The 26567-nt window shown below is 38.9% G+C and overlaps 1 protein-coding gene across 1 annotated transcript; it reads left to right on the top strand.

The window, feature by feature from the left end:
* The first annotated feature begins 9448 nt into the window (after positions 1-9448).
* LOC117415327 (interferon regulatory factor 1-like) lies at positions 9449-25299 on the top strand. The gene is made up of 9 exons (XM_034025531.3): positions 9449-9507; positions 10195-10314; positions 12876-12975; positions 16828-17007; positions 17672-17779; positions 18982-19131; positions 21431-21483; positions 22944-23043; positions 24006-25299. Exons 2-9 carry the CDS (start codon positions 10204-10206, stop codon positions 24098-24100), a joined length of 897 nt encoding a protein of 298 aa, XP_033881422.3. The 5' UTR covers positions 9449-9507; positions 10195-10203; the 3' UTR covers positions 24101-25299.
* The last annotated feature ends 1268 nt before the right edge of the window (positions 25300-26567 follow it).

Below are 26567 nucleotides of genomic sequence, written 5' to 3'. Positions count from 1 at the left end.
ATAAATTAATTAAGTAGTACAGTAGTACATCAAATATTATGTAAAATACACATTATACATGTCTTTTTCTATTGTATTTGGCAGTCTAGTTCATGTTTAAGTACAGCTGTGGCCAGCACCTCTGCAGATGAAAAGGAGGGTAAAACAGATCCTTTCACAGCACTTGGCACAACAATGACTGATCGCTCCTGCTGTGAAACAAATCTATCACCCTGTCCTGAAGGCAGTTAGTTGTATCGATGCTCTCCGCTATCTTGTGGTGGATCCCAGCTAACTCTTCGGCTAAATCCGACACACAGTCGTTTTTCTCCGCTAGGCGGGATGCGATGCGCGCAATGTTCTTGTTGGTTTCGCACATTTCCCTGTAAATCCCTCCTTGATCACAGTAGTATCCTCCCGGTGAGCCCTCAGCAGCTGTTGCTCAAAGTGCCCGACTGACACGATCCTGTTGGGACTGCTATGGATCCTCCAAGGGTTGCGCAGTCCAGGAAAAACGGCTCGCTGGGTTTCACAGGCAGGAAGTGCTTCTTCTGTGTGGGGAAGACCACCCAGTGGCTCCTCAGGGCGTTGAGACTGGATATTGTCACACTCTTGGTTCACAACATGAGTTTCATGGTTTGTAAAAGGCATGCTGGTAGACTGTTCTGTGTACTGCGCTGTGTATGTATGTGGTTTTAGAAGTACAGGTGCTTGTGAAGATTCCACACATTGAGTCTGTGGAGTCAATGGCTGTGGTACAGGAGATTCCTCACTTTTTTCTGAGCCTGTGATTATAATCAGAAAGTAAAAAGTAAATAAATACAGCGGCCTTAAGCCCACCAGTTCAGTTTAGTTCCAGCTGCCTAAGTGGATACATATCTGCATTTTTCTGAGATGGCATCAAGGTCATAGGAGACTTCAAAATGGTGGCATTCCTGACGGGTCTCCAAGGCGGTTTTACCAAGTTTCCCTGCTATCTTTGCCTTTGGGACAGCAGGGACACCAAGGCGCACTACCACAGGCGGGACTGGCCACAGCGGACCGAGTTCTCTGTGGGGAGGAACAACATCAAGTGGGAGCCACTGGTGGACCCCCGGAAGGTGCTGATGCCACCACTGCACATCAAATTGGGCCTTATGAAACAATTTGTCAGAGCTCTAGATAAGGAGTCGGCAGCCTTCAAGTACCTTCAAGACTTCTTCCCTAAGCTGTCTGAGGCAAAGGTCAAAGCCGGTGTCTTCGTCGGACCACAGATAAAGAAGATCCTGGAGTGCAATGAATTCCCCAAGAAGCTCACTAGTAAGGAGAAAGCAGCTTGGAACAGCTTTGTCGCAGTGGTTCGGGGCTTCCTGGGCAATCACAAGGCCAAAAACTATGTGGAGCTGGTTGAGACTCTGGTGAAGAACTACGGCACAATGGGCTGTAGGATGTCCCTCAAAGTCCATATCCTTGATGCTCATCTTGATAAATTCAAGGAGAACATGGGAGCTTACTCGGAGGAGCAAGGCGAGCGCTTCCACCAGGATATACTGGACTTTGAACGCCGCTACCAAGGACAGTATAACGAGAACATGATGGGAGACTACATTTGGGGGCTGATTCGTGAAAGTGGTTTACAGTATAATCGTAAATCTCGAAAAACTACTCACTTCTAAATCTTTTGTAGTCATTTTTGTATTACTTTAGTATAAATACATGTTAATTTGGATTCATATGTTGTTTTTTTCTGACTTTGTGAACGAAAAGAGACAAATTCGCCCGTTTTCTCATTGGAAATAGGTAAATTTCAGAATATCACTGTACTGGTCACAAAAGCAAAGTTTGTGGGGAATAATAGCCATTTTCTATACTTTTGAGGCATAAGCAATTAGGAAATAACACTTACTACCCAGGAACAAAAATTGTGTTACATAGTGAATCAAACTGTAATATACAGACAGGCAGATGTAAAGTGTAGTGTGACACATCGGGTACATACAAATAGCTCCCTGCAGGGGATAATAATGGTTGCTGCCATAGTACGAATATGTCAAACACATTCTAAACTTGATATTTACCTTCTTGTGGAGATGACCGAGGAATGTCTTGTTCCTCCTCTTTTACAACTGTCTGGATATTCAAGGAGTCATACACCCTATGCTCCATTGCAGTCAAATACAAGAGAGAAGACGGGCTGGTCGTTGAAACATGAAATCTTGCATCTTCTACCTTCTACTTTGTTCTGCGTTTAAGGTCTTGCCACCTTCTTTTTATTTCACTTGCAGTGTGAAGCATACCAGACGTGGCATGGAGTCTGTGTGCTATTTCAACCCAGTTATGGGTCTGGCCCCTGAAAGGGACCGCTGGTTAGCCCTAGGACTATCAGATGCGGTTGTGCGTATGTTGCAGAGCACTAGGGCAGACTCCACTAGGTCTTTGTACACGTATAAGTGGAGGTATTTCCATGCTTGGTGTCTGGCTGGAAGCCATGACCCAATATCTTGCCCTATGCCAGTCATCTTCCAGTGTCTACAAGAACTGCTTGATGCTGGTAGGTCACCTTCCACTTTGAAGGTGTATTTAGCGGCTATCTCTGCATGCCATGCACCAGTAGATTCGGTGTCTCCGGGTGCGCATTTCTTGGCTACCCGATTGGCGGTCGGCGATTACGCCCTCCCAGGGTGACTGTTCTCCCCGAATGGAGCCTTAATATTGTACTGGAGGCTCTCACGAAGGCCCCGTTTGAGCCCATACACTCCATAGAGTTGAAGTACCTGTCTATGAAGACAGCCTTCCTCGTGGCTATCACCTCCGCTAAGCGGGGCCGTGAGCTGCAGGCACTGTCTGTGCACAGCTCCTGCATGCATATTTGGGAGGATGGCAGCAGGGTGTCTCTGCGCACCAACCCTGCTTTCCTCCCCAAGGTGATCACAGCCTTCCACATTAATCAGACTGAGGAACTGGAGTCCTACCATCCACCTCCATTTGCTTCAACGGAGGATGAGAGATTGAATTTCCTCTGCCCAGTGCGGGCATTGAGATGCTACGTGCAGAGGACAAGAGCTCTGCATCAATCTGACCAGCTCTTTGTCTGTCCCGGACTCGGACCCTAGGACAGCCCCTCTCTAAGCAGCGTCTGTCACATTGGATTGTGGACACAGTCTCGACTGCATATAATAGTGCTGGCTTGCCCCCACCTGGTAGTAATGCCTTGGTGGTCGTCTTCGAATTGAAAGGGGAACGTTAGGTTACTTACCGTAACTCTGGTTCCCTGAAAGAGAAGGCGACCACCAACCTCGAGGTCACATCGGTCGCCCTCACGGGTTCAATGGAAAAAGAGAAATGGCTTCCTCGGGATGACAGTTTTATTCCCTCGGTGGGCGGGACCGAGTGCATCATCCCAGGAAGGGGCCTATCGGCAGCTCTGGTATAGAGAGCTCAGCGATACCTACCCAATGGGCAGGTATTGGTGGTCGTCTTCTCTTTCAGGGAACCAGGGTTACGTTAAGTAACCTAATGTTCTCTTTATTTTCTTTAAAACAGCATTTTAAAACCTAGATTTACCTTGAACTTGTAATGATTCGTTGGGTACCCTTTTGCTGAGAATTCTTTTTAGAAAAATAGTCCTGAAAATGCTTATAAAGGATCACATACATAAGGAGAGAGAGAAAAAAAGAAACTATTAATTTGTGAGAGTTACTGATAGTTCTGGACAGTGCCAGATATATGAATGAAGCAGTATTACTGGACAATGCGTGTCTCAGCTGACAGGCTGTGATTGGCTAATTCGGCAATAGCGAGTACAGAACTGGCTGCTTTTGTCAGTGCAAAGTATTGATTGGCTGTTTTTTGTTTAGTATTTGCAGTCCAATAGAGCTGAGTTTTCATTACAGCAAGTCAAAATGAAAAAGATGGTACTTACGCGGATTGATTTTAAATTTGATTCACAGTTGATGCTGTGACGTAGCAGCAGGCATCTACTCTCTTGTAGAAGTCGGCTGGAAGCTGATTGGCTGATGGTACTGAATTGTTTTCTAATAAAGAAAAAAAAAAAAAATCATTTACATTAGTCACAAAAAAATATTTATTTTCCCAATGAACGATTACATTTTATGAACCAATTGTATATTGAAAAAGTGAAGAAAAAGGACATAAAAAGTGAATGAAAAACAGTATCTTGCGAGACAAATAACACCTGCTGAAAATGAATAAGCTTACTGACTATAAAATATGACAAGAAAGAATGTTTTATTAAGATGTCAAAACTTTTGCAAAACGTTGGAAAGAGTTATGCTTAAAGGGTAAATAAGAACCTTTTTATTTTATTGTGTTACATGTTCCCATGTTGCTACAACTGTTTACGTAAGGTGTGTTTTTTTTGTTTGTTTGTTTGTTTGTTTGTTTTTTTACATTTTTACCACTTTTTTAACTTTTAAATTGCATTCCCTCCCTCAAGATGGCCTCTCAGATCTACATTTCCCATCATCCTCAATTACATATGTGAGCAGGAGGATGATGGGAAATGTAGTTCTGAGAGGTCCATGCGGGTACATGTGAAGCCATCTTGAGGCAGGGAATGCAATTTAAAAGTTTAAAAAAGTGGTCAAAATGTAAAAATAAATAAATAAATAAAAAAATTAAAACAATACACACACCTTACGTAAACAGTTGTAGCAACACACGGGAACATGTAACACAATAAAATAAAAAGGTCCTTATGTACCCTTTAAAATACTCACAAAACACTAGGGGTGTGTTTTAAGGAGTTGGGTATTAATTAATTGGAATAAAATAAGTTAATTACTCAACACAAAACAAAATGCTTGTTTACACAGTTATTGAGTACCAGTCAACACAAATTGAATGTGATTTAATGTGACTACCATGGCTTCAAATACACATCAGTGACTGAGGCTGAAGACTTGTAATATAGACTTTTTATATTATTTTATTTAAACCCATAGATTACAACTCCATTGGCTGTCATAGAATTACATCACAAAAAATAGCCTAATCTCAGTCCTGTAGCCAACAGTACCCTCTGACATCACTCAGAAGTCCAGAGCAGTACCTAAACCTGTTGTCTTTTTGAGCACTTGTACACAAAAGACTTGTACCTTTTTTTCTTTCATGGACGAAATAATTGAAAAAGTAAGGAAACTGTGACCTCTAGTGGGAAAAAAATAAATGAGCACTGTGACCTTTTCAACTGTGTTTCCTGTTCAATTTTCACAGTAAACTCTAAAACGGGTTCTCAAAACTCGCCTGATTTTTTCTTTGTGTGCCGAAAATATTCAAATACAATTAGTATTACAGACTAGACTACCTCAAGGAAGAATATGGAATAAAATGGCAAATGTCAGCACTCAAGATTGTATACCTCCAATTAAGGCCACATTGTTCAGTGAAACCTAACCACAGTATTATATTCTGCCTGGGTGTTATTAGCTACTTGCCTTACAGAGGTTATGCTAGTGGGCTCACAAAACCAACTAAAAGGAAATGTGGGATTACATGAGCTCGACCCTTGCAGTCTCTCATCAAAACTTAAACTAGAAATTAAGAGTTTGGGGATCATTTTTGATCCTGATCTATCATTTAAGACTCATATTAGGGAAGTTACTAAAGTGTCTTTTTACCTTTGAGAAATATAGCCAAACAGACCAGTTATTGGTCGAGAGACTAATGCATGCCATTGTTTCATCTAGAATTGATTATTGTAATGCACTTTTTTTCGGTGTCCCAAAACGTGTGGTATCCCGCTTGCAGCTTGTTCAGAATACTGCCACTAGAATTCTGACTAAAACCAGGAAAAGTTTTGGCCTCTTTACACTGGCTCCCTGTGCAGAATAGAATTGATTTTTAAGATTTTGCTGTTAACTTACAAGGCCCTGAGTGGATTAGCACCTAGTTATTTGCAGGAGTTACTGACCCTGTTGTATCTTCCAAACCACACTCTGAGTTCACAAGGTGCAGGGCTGCTGGTTATTCCTAGAGTCAACAAAAGCAACATGGGAGGTAGGGCTTTTTCTTGTAGAGCTCCGAAATTAATGAATGCTCTGCCTTCATTTGTCAGGGAAGCTGGGACCATACAGTTTTCAAGTCAAGACTAAAAACGCACTTATCTTAGTGGGTTTTAATGTAACTTTAAAATTGCTGCTTTTGTATTATTATGTGTATACTGTTATTTAAATTATCTGATTGTTGCAGTTGTATGTGTGACATGCTATACAAATGTACTGTGGTTTGTTCTTTTATTCTGCTATGTACTGTACAGTGCTTTGCAATACTTTTGTATAAAATAATCACTATATAAATGCAATAAATAGTAATTAAGGTCAGCCATTCTACGTAGAATTCCTAGATTTGTACTTTTTTCATGTGCGGATTCACAGAAAAATCACATGACTTGGTGCCAGACTTCCATCAGATTTACATTTATTTTAAGGCAGACAAAACAAATCATGCCTCCTTCCAGAATAGGATTGTAGGGTATCACACCATTCAATTCAATGGAAACAGATATAGAATGCTGGTATATAGAGGAGCTGGATTCGTTTTACTGTATTTGATTACTGTCTCTTTAAATAATTAAAATGCACTAATAAGTACAATAATCAATGTATTTTCTTTTAGTCATTTGGTCTTGTATAGTCTTTGTGTTGTTCATTTTATGTTTAATTTATATGTTGCAGCATTATAAATTTTTGTTTTAATGCCAACAGTTATTCTGCCTTTGTATCAGTGATATCATGGGGCAAGTAAAGCATGGAAGAGGAAGCTTTGGTCTCAGTTCAGCTCCTCCTACATGGCACAAAGCAGCACCAGATCAATGGAGGATGTTGGTAGTCAATGACGTGCATAAAGGCAGTTTCCCAGGCCAAGCAGGGAGGATGGACGAGATGGGAGAGTGTGGAACAACGCAAGATTGGCTGGAGAGATCTATGGACCATGGAACAGAGCAGGATCAGTTTCCTCATCAGGTTAACATATGATGTTCTCCCATCACCACAGAACCTTAATCTATGGGTAGGACAGGATCTGTGGTATCCTTTGTGTTCATCACCAGCAACATTAAGACACATTTTGACAGGATGTAAGGTGGGTCTTAGCCAAGGACAGTTTACTTGGCATCATGACCAGGTGCTGCAGTGTTTGGCCTTAACATTGGAAGACAAGCGAAGCATGACCACCAGGTTGCCACCAATTCCAGCAATATATGACCGTGATGGGGTGCCAGCTCGCCCCTATAATTTGTGTTTATTATTATTTTTACTTTTCATTATGATTTTCATTATAATTCTTGTTTGTTTTGGATCGGCAGGGAGGGGGTTAAATTCCTCCCTGTAAAATACATGTGAGAATGTGGCTGGAGCCTGAATTGCTTAATTGTTAATTATTGGTTAATTGGGCTCCAGCCACAGACCATAAAAGGTAGGTGAAAAGGCTGGCAATTTCAAGGCTGGCTCCTCCAGCCCCAACAACTCCCCAGTGGTCAACAACAAATGACCCCCAGGTGATGGTGCACCAGCATCCCCAGGTGATCCAATACAGGAATCCCCGGGCGGTGCGGGCATGGCATCCCCGGGCAGCAATGGAGGGCTGTCCTTCCATCCCCCCCCCCCCCCCCCCAAAAAAATGGGGGTGAGCCTGTAACTCCTCCCCTTCCAGCTCTGGAGATGGCGGCTCCTCCTCTTCCGGCTCTGTAGATGGCAGTTCCACCCACTCCGGTACCTGGAATGCTGGTATCTCTGCCATATCTTCAGCCAGGTAACGGTGCACCATGGCTGTACAATCGTGAAGGGACGCTGGGTGGTGCTGTCTCTCCCAGACCTCCCATTGATCCTATTCTGACACCACTTGTGGCAGGATAGCCGCAGAGGGAAGACTCAGAGTCAGAAAATGCAGTGAAACAAAATACTTTAATTGACCAAAAATACAAAATAAAAAGGCACTAGGGCCAAACAAAAGGTATAAACACAAAACAAAGGCTTTCAACAAAACACTGGAACAAAATAAATCAAATGAAACAGGTATTTATACACATTTTTACAGACAACACTTACTTTGTGTCATGTCTCGTCTCGTCTCTCCTCTCCTCTCCAATCCAATCCAAACCAAACCAAACCAAACCAAACCAAACCACTAGACAAAGGGTTCCTTTCACCTGCCTTTTATGGTCTGTGGCTGGAGACCAATTAACCAATAATTAACAATTAAGCAATTAATTATATGAAAATCATAATAAAAAGTAAAAATAATAATAAACACAAATTATAGGGGCGAGCTGGCACCCCATCACAATGACACACGAAGAACAACATTCCTCCATCCAGGGGAGCAACCTCCAAGAAAAGGTGTTAAAACCAAAACTTGTCTAAGACAACTGGAAGTTGCTAGAGACTGGAAAATGCTGGCAGATATTGGACAATGGCTTATTTTCCCACCTGAGATTGCCACCACTAACCTTCAACTTGACATGTGTCTTGTGGTCTGGATCAGCACGCCTTGTTCACCTGGTAGATTTAACAGTGCAACGGGAGGATGCTGTGGATGAGGCGTATGAAACTTTGGTACGCTCAACTAGCCACTGAAGCGAAACAGTGAGGATGGAGAGTCCGGGTTTACCCAGTGGAGGTAGGTTGTTGAGGATTTGTAGCACACTCTACAACTCGGTTTCTCAGAGACGTCGGATTCAGTGGCCAAGAGTTGCGTCGCACAGTGAAGAACTTATCTGAAGCAGCAGAGAGGAGCAGCAACTGGCTGATGTGCTAGGGAGGCCGCATTGTGGTTGATCCCTGGAGTCAGCATTACACTTCAGCCATCAACACCAGGCAGAAGGATATCTACATCATCAGATGGAAGGAAACACAGATGGATCACATTAGTTTACAGCAAAAGAAGTTATGTCTTAGTTGGTGCTTATCTTGGCGAGAGTTCAATATCAGCATGATGTTTTAACACCTACTTTCATGTAATGGGAATCATTAATCTGCCAAAGCTAAAGTGCCACACAGAATTTAGATTAATATCCGCTTGCCCTGAATGAAATCAAAACGTATGGCACCTCCTGCTATACTTTATAATGGCTATGGCACTGCCATAAATTGGATTTAGTCTACTTGTTAGGTAGTCCAACATTTCGATGAAAAAACTACATTTTGTTAGTGATAAATGCAGTATTTTTTTTACTGAAGTACACCTACAACAGTCTACTGAGAATACAAACTCAGGAATAATTGAACCCATTTGAAATATTACCACTACGTTTTTCTTCTTTCAAGTGTTATGTAAAATGTGTCTGTATGTAAATACTGTACTGTTTGTTCAATTTTAGATGGTGCTACGTCTTGCTAAAAAAAAATAATGGCGATGTGCCCAGATGAAAAAGGAAGTGTTTGGACAAAGTATGTGGGTGTAGGATTCTTAGGAAAAAGGAGGAGTAAAAGAAAACATACTATATAAATAGTTTTTTTCTAGTGCTGTTATCAAGAATCAGAGTTTGATCACACTGTTAAAGGAAATCGTCTTGGTGTACTCAGTAACAAGGTAAGCAAATGTTCAGATTTACCGTGTCTGCTAATACTGCAGAATGCATTGCAATAGCTCATAATTGAAAAGTTTAACACTAATCTTGAAGATTTGTTTTAGATATTTTAAACATGTTTATTTATTACTGTTAATTTTGCTTTTATTCTAAGTAAAATACTGTACGAGATACGGAAGCATGCATATATATTAGCACATCTTAAAGGGTTATTCATAAATAAAAATAACTTTTGTGTCCAGTTGAAAGTGTTCAAGGTTAAGTTAAATTTCAGTGACTTTTACTCTGAACTTATATTACTAATCAAACACATCAGGTATTTCATTTAGGGTATTTTATTATCTGAAAGTCTGTATTCAGCTTAATAAAGTTTATTTTATATCAGACCATTAAGCAAATCTTCCAATTTTGTTTTCCTTGTATTGTTGTAAAATGATGATTTTCTTATTTCTGTAAACAAGGAGCAATTTACACTTTGAAGTAAAAGGCTACTAAAGTAGGACTATTTTTTTTTTTTTTAAAGTCTGTATCAAACTTTAGGCCCTACACATGCACACAACACTTAATTAATCAAAACAGATTAAAACAACTTTCTTTAAATGTCTTGAAGTTTCAGACCTTTATGAAGGCATTAGTTGATTGACTTCTAAGCTTTCCTCTCACTACAATAGTTTTCCTTTATTTTGTAGTGATAATAAATGAAAACGACCAGACAAACGAAAATGTATCAAGGCCGTCTTCGCTTAAGACCATGGCTGGAGGAACAGATACGATCTGACAAGTACCCAGGACTGGAGTGGGTAGATGAGGTAAACAGATTTTAAAAAGAATACATTCACCATACAGTACCAGCATCGTAACCAGAGCTGACATTCTACCGAGGTCAAACTTAGGTTTCAAGCTATAGCTGACTGTATTTATATGACTGCTTGGTATTTACTATTCAACCACCAAATCTATGTTACGCGGCAAACCAACAGAGAAAATTAAGTCTTTTGACCTTTACCAGAGTTTTTACATGAGCATCAGTATTGATGATGCAAAAAAATAACGAGGACATGACCTTGGTGTCCTCATAGCTAGTTACGGCCATCTACAGTACATATGATTGCCCCATCAAGGCTTGTCCTGTGTTAGCACACCATTCGCCTCTACTAGGGAGATTTAATTTAATAGGACAGAGTCTAGTTTTAAATGTTCCCAGTGTAGCCTATTCTGTGCATTTATAACTTGCCGGGTGAAAGAGTGCTTCCTACCTTCTGTTCTAAACCTACTTTTATTCAGCTTCCATTTATGCCCTCTTGTTCTGTTATCTGTGCTAAATTTGAGCAGTGTCTTTAGTTAACTGTGTCTATACCATGTGTGATTGTACAGACTTCAATCAAATCCCTTTTCCATTCTTTCTTCAGGTTGAAGAGATTTCATTATTTCAGCCTTTCCTCATAGCTCATGTCATTGAGTTCTAGGATCAGCCTAGTTGCCCTTGTCTGTATCATCGATGTCATTTTTGTAGTGAGGTGACCAAAACTGCACATCAGGTATTGTAGGTGGTGTCTAACTATGGCATTGTATTATATAAGCATGACCTCCCTTGACTTGTATTCCACACATTTTTGCAATGTAGCCTAATTCTATTTCCCTTTTTAATTGCTTCACAGCATTGGCAAGATACTTTTAGTGATGAACGCCTAATCTGAGATCCTTTTCAAAGTCTTTGTTCCCTATTTCCATCTTGTGCATTTTATACTTGTAACCTGAAATGTAAGTTGTCAGTGCTAGTATATGTAATACCGAGTTATAAAAGTCTCTGAACTTGTTAAATCGTATGATTAGGACTGAAGTTTCATGAGTTTAATCTAGCTAGGGAATGTATCTGCATTGTTTCTTGAGCCATATGAAATTGAAAAAATGTTTTACATGTAATTAATGGTGCTTGTGGTACCAGTATTTTTTCTAGTTCATTCAAAAGTTACAAAATGCAAAACAGCTGTATTTTAAGAATTTAATCAGGGGTGTTATTCAGTGGGATATTAATGTTTTCCCCTTTTCCTTTTATTAATATAACTAAACACAATTAATAATACCGTTCAAAGAAGTCCCACAGGTTTATGAGTTTTAGTATTTAGATGGTTGTATGAAGATTCACCACTGTTTAGATTAGTGGTCTTCATAATATCACCAACGGGCCACATGCAACACCTGGGGAGCCACGATACACCCCAGGTATATATCTCTAGATAAATGGATCACTTGCCTGGCCCAGTAATTCACCTTTAGTCTATGCCACATCGAGAGCAGGGTAAGTTCAAATCCTAGTCCTGCTGAGTTGACGTTCATTGGCCGTTACATTCCCACAGGCTTGAAAAGGAAAATTGACTGAGATTCACTCAGCGCCCTGCAGTTCCCCTCACTAAGATGAGGATGCTCGTTGGTCTTTACTCCTGTTGGGCATCTCAAATCTTGGGGAATACTGGTGTAAAACACCTGCAAAAATGCTGTGCCTAGTTTTGACTGCAATGACTGCAGTTTGAGGCAAAATCTGTGTAATTCTATTTATTTTTTTTAAAGGAAAGAAACAAAATGAATTGTATTCCACCATCCTATATCAAGGAACAACAAACAGCCACTTTGTTCATATTTATAAACAAGCATTCACTGGGCGTGAGCTGGGGGGGAAAGATAAGGCAGAAGAAGCAGCAAGGAGCAGTTAGTAGGACAGAATGTGGTCACCGACTGGGGCCGACGCTGTCGACATCCCAGGGGCGGAGGACCCGGCAACCGGAAACGGGATAGAAAAGAGGTCGTCGACTGGGGCCGACGCTGTCGACATCCCAGGGGCGGAGGACCCGGCAACCTGAAAACACATATGAGGGTTAGACTTGAAAAGCCACCCCTCGGGAGGAGATGAGAGAGGTACCCAGCATTTGAGGCTTATGTAAGGGGCGCTCGTAAAACCCCTGATTGGCCGAGACATCATGCTGCTTGGGACCTGAAAATAAAGACAGAGCATTGAGGTTAGTATAGGACTCGGCACGAGTGACCACGTCCTGAAGAGAGGCAGAATAGAAGAGAGCCTGGGGTGAGAACCCCTGAGGTAAGGGAGGCGGCTGCCTAGCCCTGAGGTCGGGGAAGTGAGCCTCACTTGCCCCCCAGAGATGACCGATGCGAAGGCATGTAGAAGGTGGAGGAGGAGAAAAAACGAAACACTAGACAGAAAAGGTGCAGGTGATCAGGTCTTAAATAGTAAATAGAACTAATTAACTGGAGATTAGAAAATTGAAAGATTAGAGATTAGCGGCCCCCCCAGCTCCACCCCCCCGAACCTCGCAAGCTAACATTTATTTAAAAGTATTCTTATTTCCCCCTTCAGAAGTCAGGAATGTTCCAGATTCCATGGAAGCATGCAGCACGTCAGGGCTGGAACATTGAGAAGGATGCAAGCCTTTTCAGAAACTGGGCAATGCACACAGGTAAAGAAATAATCTGGCTAGCATACCATGCCAGTATGTCTTTTATAGTGGCTTTAAACAACCTTAGCAAATAGGAGAACTGAAAAGAATTTAATAAAGTGAAAGTTTTGCCCAACTAGCTTAAACCAGAGGTACTTTATGAAATAATGATGTGTTGAGTTGAAACTATAGTTGTGTAACTATTTTTTGGAATGAGGCATTTTGAAGTGTATGTGTACTAGTTTACTCAGAATTACATAAATACAGTATGTTTAAGCTTGATATAACTTGACAACAAGGCTTTGTGGTTTGTAGCATTTTAAGGTTTGTCTTTTTAAAAAAATAAAATAAAACCAAAACATTAACTATAAAGAAAACCAAAAAAGGTCCGCACTCAAAAATTAGAAATTATTTCCTTGATTTAAATTAAAAACATTTTTCTTTTAAATGTGCAGTTCTCAGTCACTAACATGTTTCGCCCGTAGACTTCATCAGCGTTCACAGGTGCCTGTTATACTGGGACCTTTTAAGTATGTATAATTACTTAATTAGTAGAGATGTTAATCATTTTACAATTATATTCAGTATAACTCGACATGTTTTACAATTAAATAATCCTTGTCATTCATTACATGAACAAAAAATGAATGGCATATTATACAATGTCTATTTATCAAACAATATATCAATGTCATACTTAGGCTAACAAAGGTTAAAAGAGTTATACTAATAACCCAGAGAATATAGAAATGCATACAATTAAACAATTAATTGTATGCATTCATTATTGAATATTAAACAGTAAAGACACTCATTCATACCAAAACGAAACAATAAGTAAAATTAAACAAATGAAAGATATGGAGATAATTCAAAGTCTTCATTGAGTCCCTTGGGCATTAATGTGTTTAGTTTAAAAATCCAAAAAGTTTCTCTTCACAATAATTTAACAGCAACATCACCTCCTCTTCTACTTACAGAAACGGTTTCTATTCCTATGCATTTCAATGAATTGACATTATGCGCAAACTCACTGTAATGCCTGGCTATCGGGGATGAAGGGTCATTGCAGCTCACTGCACTTTTGTTTGCTTAATCTTGGTCTAAGGGTTTTGCCAACATATCCACGGCCACACGGACAAAATAATAGATAGACTAAGTTAGATGTAATCCTTTGTTTGATGGAAAAACGTTTACCTATTAAAGGATGTGTAAAGCTATCTGTTTTACACAGTGTGTTACACTGAGCACAACCTAAACAGGGATAGCATCCTGGAAGAGGAATAAAGAAGGGGGAGGGTGAACAAAATGATCTGCTTTAACCACAACGTCTTTTATATTTTAATACCGTTTAAAAGAAAAGAGTGGAGGATCTTTAAATGTAGAACCCAGATGTATATCTGTAGATAAGATATTCCAATGTTTACGCACAATCTCTTCTAAGGCACGACTATGAGGATTATATGTAGAGGGGAAAAATACAGAAAAAGACTTTTTAGGCTTTACTGTGAGGTTTTAAAAAGTCTGACCTATTGATACTTTGAACTTTAGATGCATCATTAAGCCATCCATCAGGATAACCTTGTTGTAAAAAGCGGTTATGCATATCTAATAATTTCCGATTACAGATCCTATGTACATTTGGCTTAATGGAAGTGCTTGTTTTAAATGAGTTAGGTGAAAACTCTTAGCATGTAGTAAAGTGTTTCTCTCTGTTGCTTTTCTGTGTATCGTGGTATTCAAAGATCCTCCACTCTTTATCACAGTTACATCAAGAAGGTCGATTGAGCATTGATTAGGGTTACATGTAAATTTTAAAGATGTTATTAGATTATTTAATCATTCTACGAATTCATAAAGTTTGTCTTTGGAACCAGTCCAAACGAAGAAAATGTCATCAATGTATCGGTACCAATGGCATGCACAATCAATAAAGGGATCATTTGTATATATATGTTCATTTTCAAAAAGACCCATATATAAATTGGTGTGATTAGGTGCCATGGTGGGACCCATCGCAGTACCCTGTAGTTGAAGATAGAAGTCCCATTCAAATAAAAAAAATATTTTTTATGTAGAACAATCTCAGCTAATTGAAGTAGAAACTCAGTGGGTGGATTAAGACTAGATCTCTGTTTAGATAAAATTCCAATGCCTTTATGCCATCAACGTCAGGTATGTTTATATAAAGGCTAGTTACATCAAACGTTACCAACCAATCTGTGTCCGTTAGTAATGGAATCTTTTGTAATTTAATCAAGAAATCAGTGGTGTCTTTTAGATAAGATGGTAAAGTGTGTACTTATACATACTTATACATTTTTTTTTTTTTTTTTTTTTTAAATTTAGTCGTTGCCAATTGGTTTTTTTATTGTTTTCTCCCCAATTTGAAATGCCCAATTATTTTTTTAGGCTCAGCTCACCACCACCACCCCTGCGCTGACTCAGGAGGGGCGAAGATGAACACACGCTGTCCTCCGAAGCGTGTGCCGTCAGCCGCCCGCTTCTTTACACTCTGCAGACTCACCGTGCAGCCGCCTCAGAGCTACGGCGTCGGAGGACAACGCAGCTCAGGGCAGCTTACAGGCAAGCCCGCAGGCGCCCGGTCAGACTACAGGGGTCGCTGGTGCGCGGTGAGCCGAGGACACCCTGGCCGACCTAACCCTCCCCCCCCCCGGACGACGCTCGGCCAATTGAGCGCCGCCCCTTGGGAGCTCCCGTCCACGGTCGGCTGTGGAATAGCCTGGACTCGAACCGGCGACGTCCAGGCTATAGAGTGCATCTTGCACCCTAGCGAGTGCTTTTACTGGATGTGCCACTCGGGAGCCCCCCCTTATACATACTTTTATACAATTATACATACCAGTATCACAGGCACCTGTGAACGCTGATGACGCCTACAGGCGAGACATGTTCGTGACTGAGAACTGCACATTTTTTTAAAAAAAAAGTTTTTAATTTAAATAAAGGAAATCATTTCTAATTTTTGAGTGCAGACCTTTTTTGGTTTTAAAGGTTGTCTTTTTTAAATACATTTTGAAAGAGATGGCAGGCAACGTGCCTTTACAAGCAGAGCATAATTGAACCTAAACCAGCAGAATTCCTTGGAAAATATTGTAATAGGAAAATCAGCTATTATACAGGGTGAGTCATTATTCCCACTGAATCCCACAGAATTTTTGGATCATGGCAAAAACCGGAGGAAGATATGCAAATGAAAAATGTCTGTTCTTCAATATTGTTAATATTTAAGGAGACTCACTCTGTATACTTGTATATCAGTATTATTCCATTCTATTGTAGTATTCTTTCAATGCTATTTTCACAATTCCGCAATTCTATATTAATGTAGTAAAGGGGAGCAAAATAGACCCATTAATCTTGTGTGTGCAGTTTTGAAAGAAGTACATATAGCAATTATCTAAAATAATATCGGGTACCATACGAGTTTAAAAAAAGCTCACCGTTTGCATGCTATACTTTGAGGTACTGTAGTCCATTCTGCTTTTTGCTTGGTTAAAAGTTTGCCTTTTAGTCACACAGATCTGTGCAGTTGTGTACAGCCGATTGTGCTGCTTTTTAAAAGTAACTGCGAGAGCTGGACTATGGCTCAAACTAAAGATAAGAGATGATGAGGTGAAAACGGGTTTGCTATTTCTTATAATAATGAATGACAGTACAGCTAACTTTCCTTTGCATTGCATTCATATAAACGGTCTTATGTTTAACGTATTCAATTAGTTTTGTATTGACTTTAAAAGTCCCATAGGTATCTTTCTATTGAATTACCTCAAGCTTCCGATTTATAGAGGTTTCCAATAAAATGAGCCTGCTTTATGTGTACAAGTCAGTATGTTGTGTTTCTTTATTCAGGGAAATACAAACCAGGCATCGACAATCCAGACCCCAAGACATGGAAAGCCAACTTTAGATGTGCTCTGAATTCACTGCCGGATGTGAAGGAACTTCACAACAAGAGTATCAAGAAAGGAAACAATGCCTTTAGGGTCTACTTAATGCTGCCATCCTTTAAAATCCCCAAGAAGAGAAAAGGTTTGAGCTATGAATAGGGTTTTATAAACACTAATCACTTATAGCAGCACGGTTTCTAAACAGGAAAGTATATGTTCTGAGAGAAAGTACATGTTCTGAGAGCTCAGGCCTGTCCACGGAATAAGCCTTGACTCTATAAGCACAGAATAATCAAGAAGTGGAAAGAAAAGTGACAGTCGACTAATGACACGTCACATGATTGTGAAGTAATTGTGTGTGAGGTTTCAGATGGACCGAAGTGTAGTTGCAGTTGCAATCCTTTAACAAATAAATGACATTTTAGAACATTAATACATTTAAATATAGCAAAACACAACTTTCACAAAGGGAACACCAGAAATGATCGAATTCAGTTGTATTGACATGTTTTAAGAGGCAACTAGTCAACCTACTACTTGTACCTCAGCTATTCTGTCAAATTGGTTGTCATTCTGCCCCTATGTATTGATTCAGAGGTAATGTCTGGACATTTGTGGTTTTTGGTAGAAGCAAGTTAAAGTGCAAAAACAAATTAAACATACAACCTGTGTAATGAACTATACTGAAGAGATTTGTAGTCCAGTTACATTTTTTTTCCTTTGTTATTTTCTTATGGCTTTGTGTTCATCGATAGGTTTGACAGCTCTGGTTTAGCTGCTTACTCGTTTGTCATATTCCCTTACAGTTGTGAAAGAAGAGATGTACAGTGACGTGCAAACAGCACAAGACTGCTCATCTTATCCATCAGACATTCCCAGGACAGACAGCTACCACCCTCTCGAGGAATTTAATGGTGAGACACTTTCAGTAGTAACTGGTTACTCATCACAAAATGACTTTTTGTTTGTGTTTCACATTTTGATCTGTTCTTGTATTTTGGATATTTCCTGTATAAAATCAGTATGTCCCGGGGGTGGGTATCTCCACAACCTTTTAGGCTGCCACAGACCAAACACAATGGGATTTCCACAATGGGGCCATACCACTTTTGTTGCAAAATACTCATACTGATAAAACATCACATGTACAGTAACTATTATGATAAACTGTGTTTCACGTATAGCCATGGACATGTTTTCTTCTGTATTAAAATCACTGTATATACTGTGTAGATTTACAACCATTTGTTTTTGTAACCAACCAGCTGCTTCCCATAATGGCAGACTTACTTTGCAGCCAGTAAATTGCTTTGACTCTGAAGACACCGCTGAGGTGAATTGGCCTAGGAAGTGCAAGCATAACAGTTTCCCGGAAGACGTAACAAGCAAACTGAGAACTTTCTTTTACCTAGCGTAGTACCAGATGTCACATTTTTATTTATTTATTTATTTATTTATTTATTTTTTATATAAATTTAGTCATTGCCAATTATTTTTATTATTTTCTCCCAATTTAGAATGGCCAATTATTTTTTAAGCTCAGCTCACTGCTACCACCCCTGCGCTGACTCGGGAGGGCGAAGACGAACACACACACTGTCCTCCGAAGTGTGTGCTGTCAGCCGACCGCTTTTTTTCACACTGCGGACTCACCATGCAGCTCTCAGGCAGCTTACAGGCAAGCCCGCCGGCGCCCGGCCAGACTACAGGGGTCGCTGGTGCGCGGTGAGCCGAGGACACCCTGGCCGATCTAACCCTCCCTCCCCCCGGGCGACGCTCGGCCAATTGTGCGCCGCCCCCTGGGAGCTCCTGTCCACGGTCGGCTGTGGAATAGCCTGGACTCGAACTCGTGACACCCAAACTATAGAGCGCATCCTGCACTCCACGTGGAGCACCTTTACTGGATGCGCCACTCGGGAGCCAGATGTCATGTTTTAAAATGAAAATATAACACATGTTTCTTTAAAAACTGCACTTTTGAGGTCTATGTAGGGAATATGCATGACTGATAAGATTTAGGAAAGTTAGCCACAACTACTTTAGCGTTTCCTTAAATCTGATCTTCTGAGATAAAATGAGGAAGTGTTAGAAAAACTTGTATCTTTCTTTCTTTCAGTGGCCTTCTCTAAATATATGGATGCTGCAAACATGCAAAGCAGATATAATCCTGCTGCCTGCCACAACATAAACAGCTACTGCCCGATCCAAACAATGAAAACCCAATCCCCAGCCAACCAGAGCCTTTCTTACAGCTTCACAGACAAAGGTATGAGGTTTGTAACAAAACTCAAACGAGGAGGCGTGTATTATAATACATTGTGTGTTTGGTGTCTCTAATTGCTGGAAGAGATGGCATCTTGTGTAGTTTGGGCTAGAGGACCACAAAGCAATAAGCATTTCTGCATACTGTATTAACACTTTCATGCATTAAATATATATTTTTAAAATAGCTGAAAAAAGTAGTTTTGGACACGTAACTATGTTTTTCCATTGTTTTAAATGGGGGGTGGGGGGGATTGGGGGGGATAGCATCATCATACGAGGCTATCGTGCATTTGCATCTTCCATATGCCCCCACATAAAGAGGTCACCATGGATGAAAGGGTTAAAGGTAGAATGGAAAAGGTTTAAAACATGTATTATTATCTTGCCCATGTGTCATTCATGTTAATTGATTTCTAATTCTTGTCTTGTTGCTATTTTTCATAACCTTATTGAGACTTATTTTGAAAAATTTAAGAACAAGAAGGTTCATAGCCACAAGCCTTGCAGCTGAAGACCATTTTAAGTTGCCTTTGTTTTTTTTTCCAATAAGGGCTGTAAGAGACTAATTTAATCATTAGTCTCTTATGCTAGCCTTTAGATTCACATTGATGATACAAAAAGCCCCTGTAAGATATAACAAATATGAATAAATCATGTTTTTGAGAATGTCTTTTAGGGAATGCATTGTTTCGTAACACTTTGCTGTTTGTGCACTATATTTGAAACCTGCTTGGATTTTTTAAAAAACTCTTTCTTCATGTTCTAAAATGAATGTATATGGTATTGCATTGCCACACTTCACAGTTACTTCACAATCACTTCACAAATCAGAAGCATTGACTTCTTTCATGGACATTACATAAGAACATAAGAAAGGTTACAAACGAGAGGAGGCCATTTGGCCCATCTTGCTCGTTTGGTTGTTAGTAGCTTATTGATCCCAGAATCTCATCAAGCAGCTTCTTGAAGGATCTCAGGATGTCAGCTTCAACAACATTACTGGGGAGTTGGTTCCAGACTCCCACAATTATCTGTTTAAAAAAGTGCCTCCTATTTTCTGTTCTGAATGCCCCTTTATCTAATCTCCATTTGTGACCCCTGGTCCTTGTTTCTTTTTTCAGGTCAAAAAAGTCCCTTGAGTCCACATTGTCAATATCTTTTAGAATTCTGAATGCTTGAATCAGATCACCGCATAGTCTTCTTTGTTCAAGACTGAACACATTCAATTCTGTTAGCCTGTCTGCATATGACATGCCTTTTAAACCCGGGATAATTCTGGCCGCTCTTCTTTGCACTCTTTCTAGAGCAGCAATATCCTTTTTGTAACGAGGTGACCAGAACTGAACACAATATTCTAGATGAGGTCTTACTAATGTATTGTAAAGTTTTAACATTACTTCCCTTGATTTAAATTAAATACTTTTCACTATATAGCCAAGCGTTTTGTTGGCCTTTTTTATAGCTTCGGCACATTGTCTAGATGAAGACATTTCTGAGTCAACATAAATCCTAGATCTTTTTCATAGATTCCTTCTTCAATTTCAGTATCTCCCATATGGTATTTATAATGGACATTTTTATTGCCTGCGTGCAATACCTTACACTTTTCTCTATTAAATGTAATTTGTCATGTGTCTGCCCAGTTATGAAAGCTGTCTAGATAATTTTGAATGACTTTTTCTGCTCCAACGGTGTTTGCCACTCCTCCTATTTTTGTGTCATCTGCAAATGTATCAAGTTTGCTTACTATACCAGAATCTAAGTCATTAATGTAGATTAGTTAGAGAAGAGGACCCAATACTGATCTCTGTGGTACTCCACTGGTTAACTCACTCCATTTTGAGGTTTCTCCTCTAATCGGTACGTTCTGTTTTCTACATGTTAACCACTCCCTAATCCATGTGGATACATTTCCTTGAATCCCTACTGCGTTCAGTTTGAGAATTAATCGTTTATGCGGGACTTTGTCAAAAGCTTTCTGGAAATCTAAATAAACCATTTGTATGCTTTGCGTGCAATTATCCATTGTCAGTGTTACATCCTCAAAAAAATCAAGTATGCTAGTTAGACACAATCTCCCTTTCCTAAAACCATGCTGACTGTCTCCCAGGATACTGTTACCATGTAGGTAATTTTCCATTTTAGATCTTATTATACATAAGTTTACATATAATATAAGTCAGGCTTATTGGTCTGTACATTGGATGGTTTATGTTAAAAGAAGTACAAAAACAGTAATTGTATTTTTTTTTTGGCATTGCTCAGAAATACTGATGACAATTTCCCTTTATATTTTACAGCCAATAAAGGGAGTTCCTCCATTCAAGATGAGCACTCAGATGCTGTACAGCAGGTGAGGTAGTTTGAACACTATCTTGAGAAACAGCTGCTAATTTGATATTCTGGGTGGAAAATTTTCAAAGTTAAGTTTCACCTACATTTTTGTATGGAAACATCCATTAAATCTGATTAACAGTGCTTAACAGTGCTTTAATTATATTAGTTTAGTTTTTAAAGACTGAAGTATAAGCTTTGAAAAAATGCTTTTAATTTTTAAAATGAAAGATACTTTTCAAATTAATTACTAATTCTAATAATACAAACTAAGTGAATGCTGTCTGTCTTGTCTTGTAGTTTGGCAAAGTCTGGCAATTATTAAGATTAGCTTTTTATAACCATGTTTTTGTAATAAAAATGTTACCGCGGTAAATGTTTATAGTAGTTTTGCATTTTCCCATGCTTTTCCCATGGTTATACTTCACTTTACCATGTCTTTCAAATTGCTTTACCATACCTCTCTGGGCTTTCCAATGCTTTCCAATGGTTTACCATGTTTTCAATGTGCTTTATTATTGTACATTTTGCTATGCTTTTACTAAACTTTTAAAGATTCGCACAAAAAAGAAGTTAATTCCAAACCCATAACATATAAGACATCTACTTTAATTTTCAATATCCATATATACTATAATTTAGTTCAATTGTTTCCATCAAAGTTAAGCACTGTACTGTACATAACTTACGAATATATACCGAGCATCAAAAGAAACTTATCACTATTATAACACATTTATTTTCGAAAAAAAAGGTATATAAATGATGGATATTGATGAAATGTTTTTGGTTTCTTTTTAATCACTCTATCATTCATCCTTGACCATGACATGCTTGAGTGACTATGACTGATGCATATGCACTTAATCACCTAATTAGTGAGACGGTTGATTGGACACTGGATATAGAGTGATTTCAGCTGTTGAATTGCAAGCTTGAATAAAAGCAATAAAGAAAATCACAGAAAAAAACCAATACGCCACGTCTATCAAGACAGCAGCGTCTTTGTGCAATCGCATGTTGCATGCTGGAGGCTAGACTAGGGCAGCGTACTGTGGCTCAGCGTCTTGGGTGCTCACAGCCAGCAATTTCAAACCTTACGAGATGGTATAACCAGACACACTCTGTCAATGACAGGCCACGAACTGGGAGACCAAGAGTCACAACACCTGCCCAAGATCGACAGATCTTCATTTTGCAGCATCTTCGTGATGTCAGTTGTTAATCAGTACAATAAAAAGTCACTGCACCTGCTCTAAAACAGAGTTTGTCATTTATCGATCACATCTAGTGAATTTTACCCAAATATAAATGATACGTTTCTTTTGATGCTCAAATATAAGTGATAAGTTTCTTTTGATGCTCAGTATATTAACTGTGTATGTTTAACAGGCGTGTGGTTTTGACTCAGGGTAACTTTTTGTGAATTGTCACAAATAAACTGCCTTCTTTACTGACAAATTATTTTTATTATTTCAGATAGTCGACCACCTGACAAATATGGATCAATGGAATGATTCGTATGGCAACAGTAAAAATTCCAGGTCCTTTGTCACTTCGCCATGGTTAAGTTTTTTCAGTGAGTATCAGATCATGAAACACATATATATATTTTTTTAACTGCTTACTCTCTGTTATGGAGTTTCTGAATGCTAGAAAAAATGATTCAATTTTCTGGCATTTGAATGAAATATCTTTCACCATAAAGGACTAAAATGTAACATTTGAATTTCTCGTTAACGAAAAGTCCCATTACCTGCTAGATAATTGACCACGGCAGCAGTTAAATGTCGTGAGCTGAAAAGGACTGCTTGAAATTCAAGTCAGTGCTTAAAGTGAATTTCAAGGAAGTATTTTCAACATATTAGGCTGCACTTTATAAGCATATAAGCCCTACTTTATATATATATATATATATATATATATATATATATATATATATATATATATATATATATATATATATATTATTTATTTATTTCTTAGCAGACGCCCTTATCCAGGGCGACTTATCATTTTTTACAAGATATCACATTATACATTATTCTATATATGAGATATGTGATACATGTTTGATCTTATCAAAATAAATGGGTAATGCATTAAGATTACAACATAAAAAATAAGAACATTTACGAACGAGAGGAGGATATTCAGCCCGGTTCCAAGTAGATGATTGATCTCAGATCTTTGTCAAGTTGAGTCTTAAAGGATCTAAGTGATTTTGCCTCAACAGCATGATTAGGAAGCTCATTCCATATATCACCACTCTCTGTGTAAAGAAGTGTCTCTGTCCTAAGTTCCACTTAATATCCATCTGTGTCCTCTGGTCCTGGTTTCTGTGCTGCGCTTAAAGTATTGGTCCGGGTTAACTGTGTCAACACCTTTTAAGATTTTAAAGACTTAAGTCATAAGAAAGAGGGCCCAAGGTCAGAGGTGATCAAAAAAATCTGGATTTAATCAAAACAGTAAATTGAGAATATTAGCAATCCTGTGTTCAGTGGGATGCTTATGTATTAATAGGTACTTTCTTTTGCGCAGATGAAGGGATCGGACAGCCAGGACACTCAACACAAGCTGACTTCTCTATGGGGAATGAAGGACCGAAGCCTTTATTTCCTGATAATTTATGCTGACATTCAACCATGATCTCCAGCAAGTGACACAAGAGAAGGGGCTGAATGCGTTTATACGGCAGATAATAGCGTAATGTGGACAGCGAATTTCAAGCCTGTGGAATCAGGGAAAGTAACTTTGTACTGGAATATGGACTACCCTCCAACAATAATTGGGAATTGTTTGCATGAACCTGGCCAAACAGAGGTCAGAAATATCCAAACCATATTGGTGAAGACCATTCACCAGCATGAAACCAGATCCCACTGCAGACACAGACACCTCCATCAACTTTCAACAATACCTGGGTTCATCCCTGCATCTTCTCACTGATCCACAGTCGGTGTTCCTTGTCCCACTAATGAGAGGCTTGTGTGCAGCTCCTTGGTAACCAAGTTCATGAATGAATTTTCATACAGACAGCTTCTTGAAACGATGCAGCCTTGGCTCTCATTTTGTTCCTCTCCAGTATCCTCTTGCCTCTTCGGGTTATTTTTGCCATGCAGCACTGGAAGCAGATAGTGTCGGTTTTCTTCCATGAGGCCACAACAAACTACTGACTTTGGGATTCCGGTTAGCTCAGCAATCTCACATAGAGACTAATGCAGGACCCAATGGTCATTCCACATTATGAGTCAGCTTTGGTTTGGTCTGGGAGACAGTTCTAGGCTTCAGAATCCAATTATGAAGGCTTCATCATAATTAAATAAGCAGTTATTAAGATATATGTAAAAACTGTGTGACAAGGGCAGGGTGCCTCCATACACCCCCAGATTCATGTGGCATAGCAGTCTAATCAATCTGATCTACTTTTTAATAATAGTACAGCAATTGTCAGAATAAATTGCTTTAGGATATAGCATACACTGATGATATCCAAACTTTAGACATGTCACACTTGATTTATCTTGCAATTCAACTGAAAACTGGATTTGTGACAGATTTGTGAATACTGAACTGCGGATTTGTCATTCACCAAATCAGTAGCCCATTGCTTCCTCACTGAAAGGGGTTTTAAGTAAAGAACTCAAAATGCGCTGTTAAGAATGGAATGAAATATTGAATCTTTTGACGTCCAATGTAACCAAATGGTGAAGGGAGACAAAGCAAGGAAATGCATCTGTATCTGATTTCTCTCAGCAGTATATGTACTTGACCTTCAATTATATAACAAAACCTTAAATAAATCTGCATATCTTAAACTGCGGTTGGGCTTATCTGTTTTTATAACAATTACATACAGTCTAATGTGTAGCAAAATAAGCTACACAACATAACTTCAAACTCACAAACACAAACTTGAGATTTGAATCTTTCTGTCCTTGTGGAATGTCTTTCTGATTTTTTAAATTTGTTTTACTGATAACATGATCTGAAATTAATCACTGAAAACACTGTGCTGGCTGCAGAGTCCTAGTCATGAAGACGGCGTTTGTTTGGATAGGACAGATTTTTTCCACAGAAAGTAGTTATGTCCGCGGATTGCACAACTAGGTTTGTTAACTCTACTACGTTATGTTTGTGATTCAAAATGTGGATCTTTAAAGCAATTGCATCTACAAAATAATTCCATAAATCTTACCTGCTTTGCACTCCCATTGGGTACATAGATCTCAAAGCATGCAGGTTTGAAAGAAACACATGTCATAGCATATATGCATTTTCATTTAAAGAAATCTATAACTCTTTTTCTTGGGTTATCTGTTTGTACTTAAACTTCCTGGATCATTTCACCTCAGCAGTGTCTTCTAGGTCAAAGCATGCTAATGGCGGAAAGTATGTCAGTCAATAGGGAAAGCAGCTGGTTAAATGAAGATTCGAATTTGTTGTAAAACATCCCTCTTCATTATATTCTGTAAGATTATTATTTTTTTAGTGAACCATGAAAAAGATCAAAGACCTCAACCTGTGATACTTTTGATATGATATGGCGCACAATCACATTTATGTTTTGGTGTGCAACCCTCTTCATCTAGTGTATTTGTTTATATATTTGATTCTTTTTTTCTTGTATCATATGTAGATCTGTTGGTTGTTTATTTATTTAGAAATAAATGAAGCCCTGTTGATTGGTTGAGCAATTCAATTTATAAATACTAAAAGAAACCTGACAAATGCTTCATCTAGAAGTCTTCAATGTTTTGTGGAAAATCAAGATAAGAACTGTTTTTAGAAGGTAAAGAAAGATAAAGATTAAAGGATAGGGGAGAGGCTTGTTACTATCTTACTTGGAAAATATTTTCTAGTATAGTGGTATTATTTTGTTTATTCCATATCTGCTACCTTTCAGTGTTGCAGAGTTGTGATACCGTAGACTGATGTACATAGATGCTGTTTGAATCGTTTTTGAGAAAGCCTTCTAGTTGCAACACTTGTCATTCTCTTTTAGTATTTATAAATGTACACAAGCATTTAATACTAATTATGGATGATTGGTTAATTCAATACTGATTTACAATTGGTTTATACTGAACACCACTAGTTAAA

Source organism: Acipenser ruthenus, chromosome 7 (genome assembly GCF_902713425.1).
Source record: "Acipenser ruthenus chromosome 7, fAciRut3.2 maternal haplotype, whole genome shotgun sequence".
In the NCBI taxonomy this organism is placed as follows: Eukaryota; Metazoa; Chordata; class Actinopteri; order Acipenseriformes; family Acipenseridae; genus Acipenser; species Acipenser ruthenus.
This window is presented reverse-complemented; position numbering and strand designations above follow the sequence as displayed.

What these genes read in the sequence shown, in the direction of transcription:
- LOC117415327 (XM_034025531.3), top strand. Translation starts at nt 10,204, where the DNA reads ATGAAAACGACCAGACAAACGAAAATGTATCAAGGCCGTCTTCGCTTA. An exon ending in CCCTCTCGAGGAATTTAATG is followed by an intron (nt 17,780 to 18,981) that starts GTGAGACACTTT and finishes TCTTTCTTTCAG; the next exon opens with TGGCCTTCTCTAAATATATG. An exon ending in ACTCAGATGCTGTACAGCAG is followed by an intron (nt 21,484 to 22,943) that starts GTGAGGTAGTTT and finishes TTATTATTTCAG; the next exon opens with ATAGTCGACCACCTGACAAA.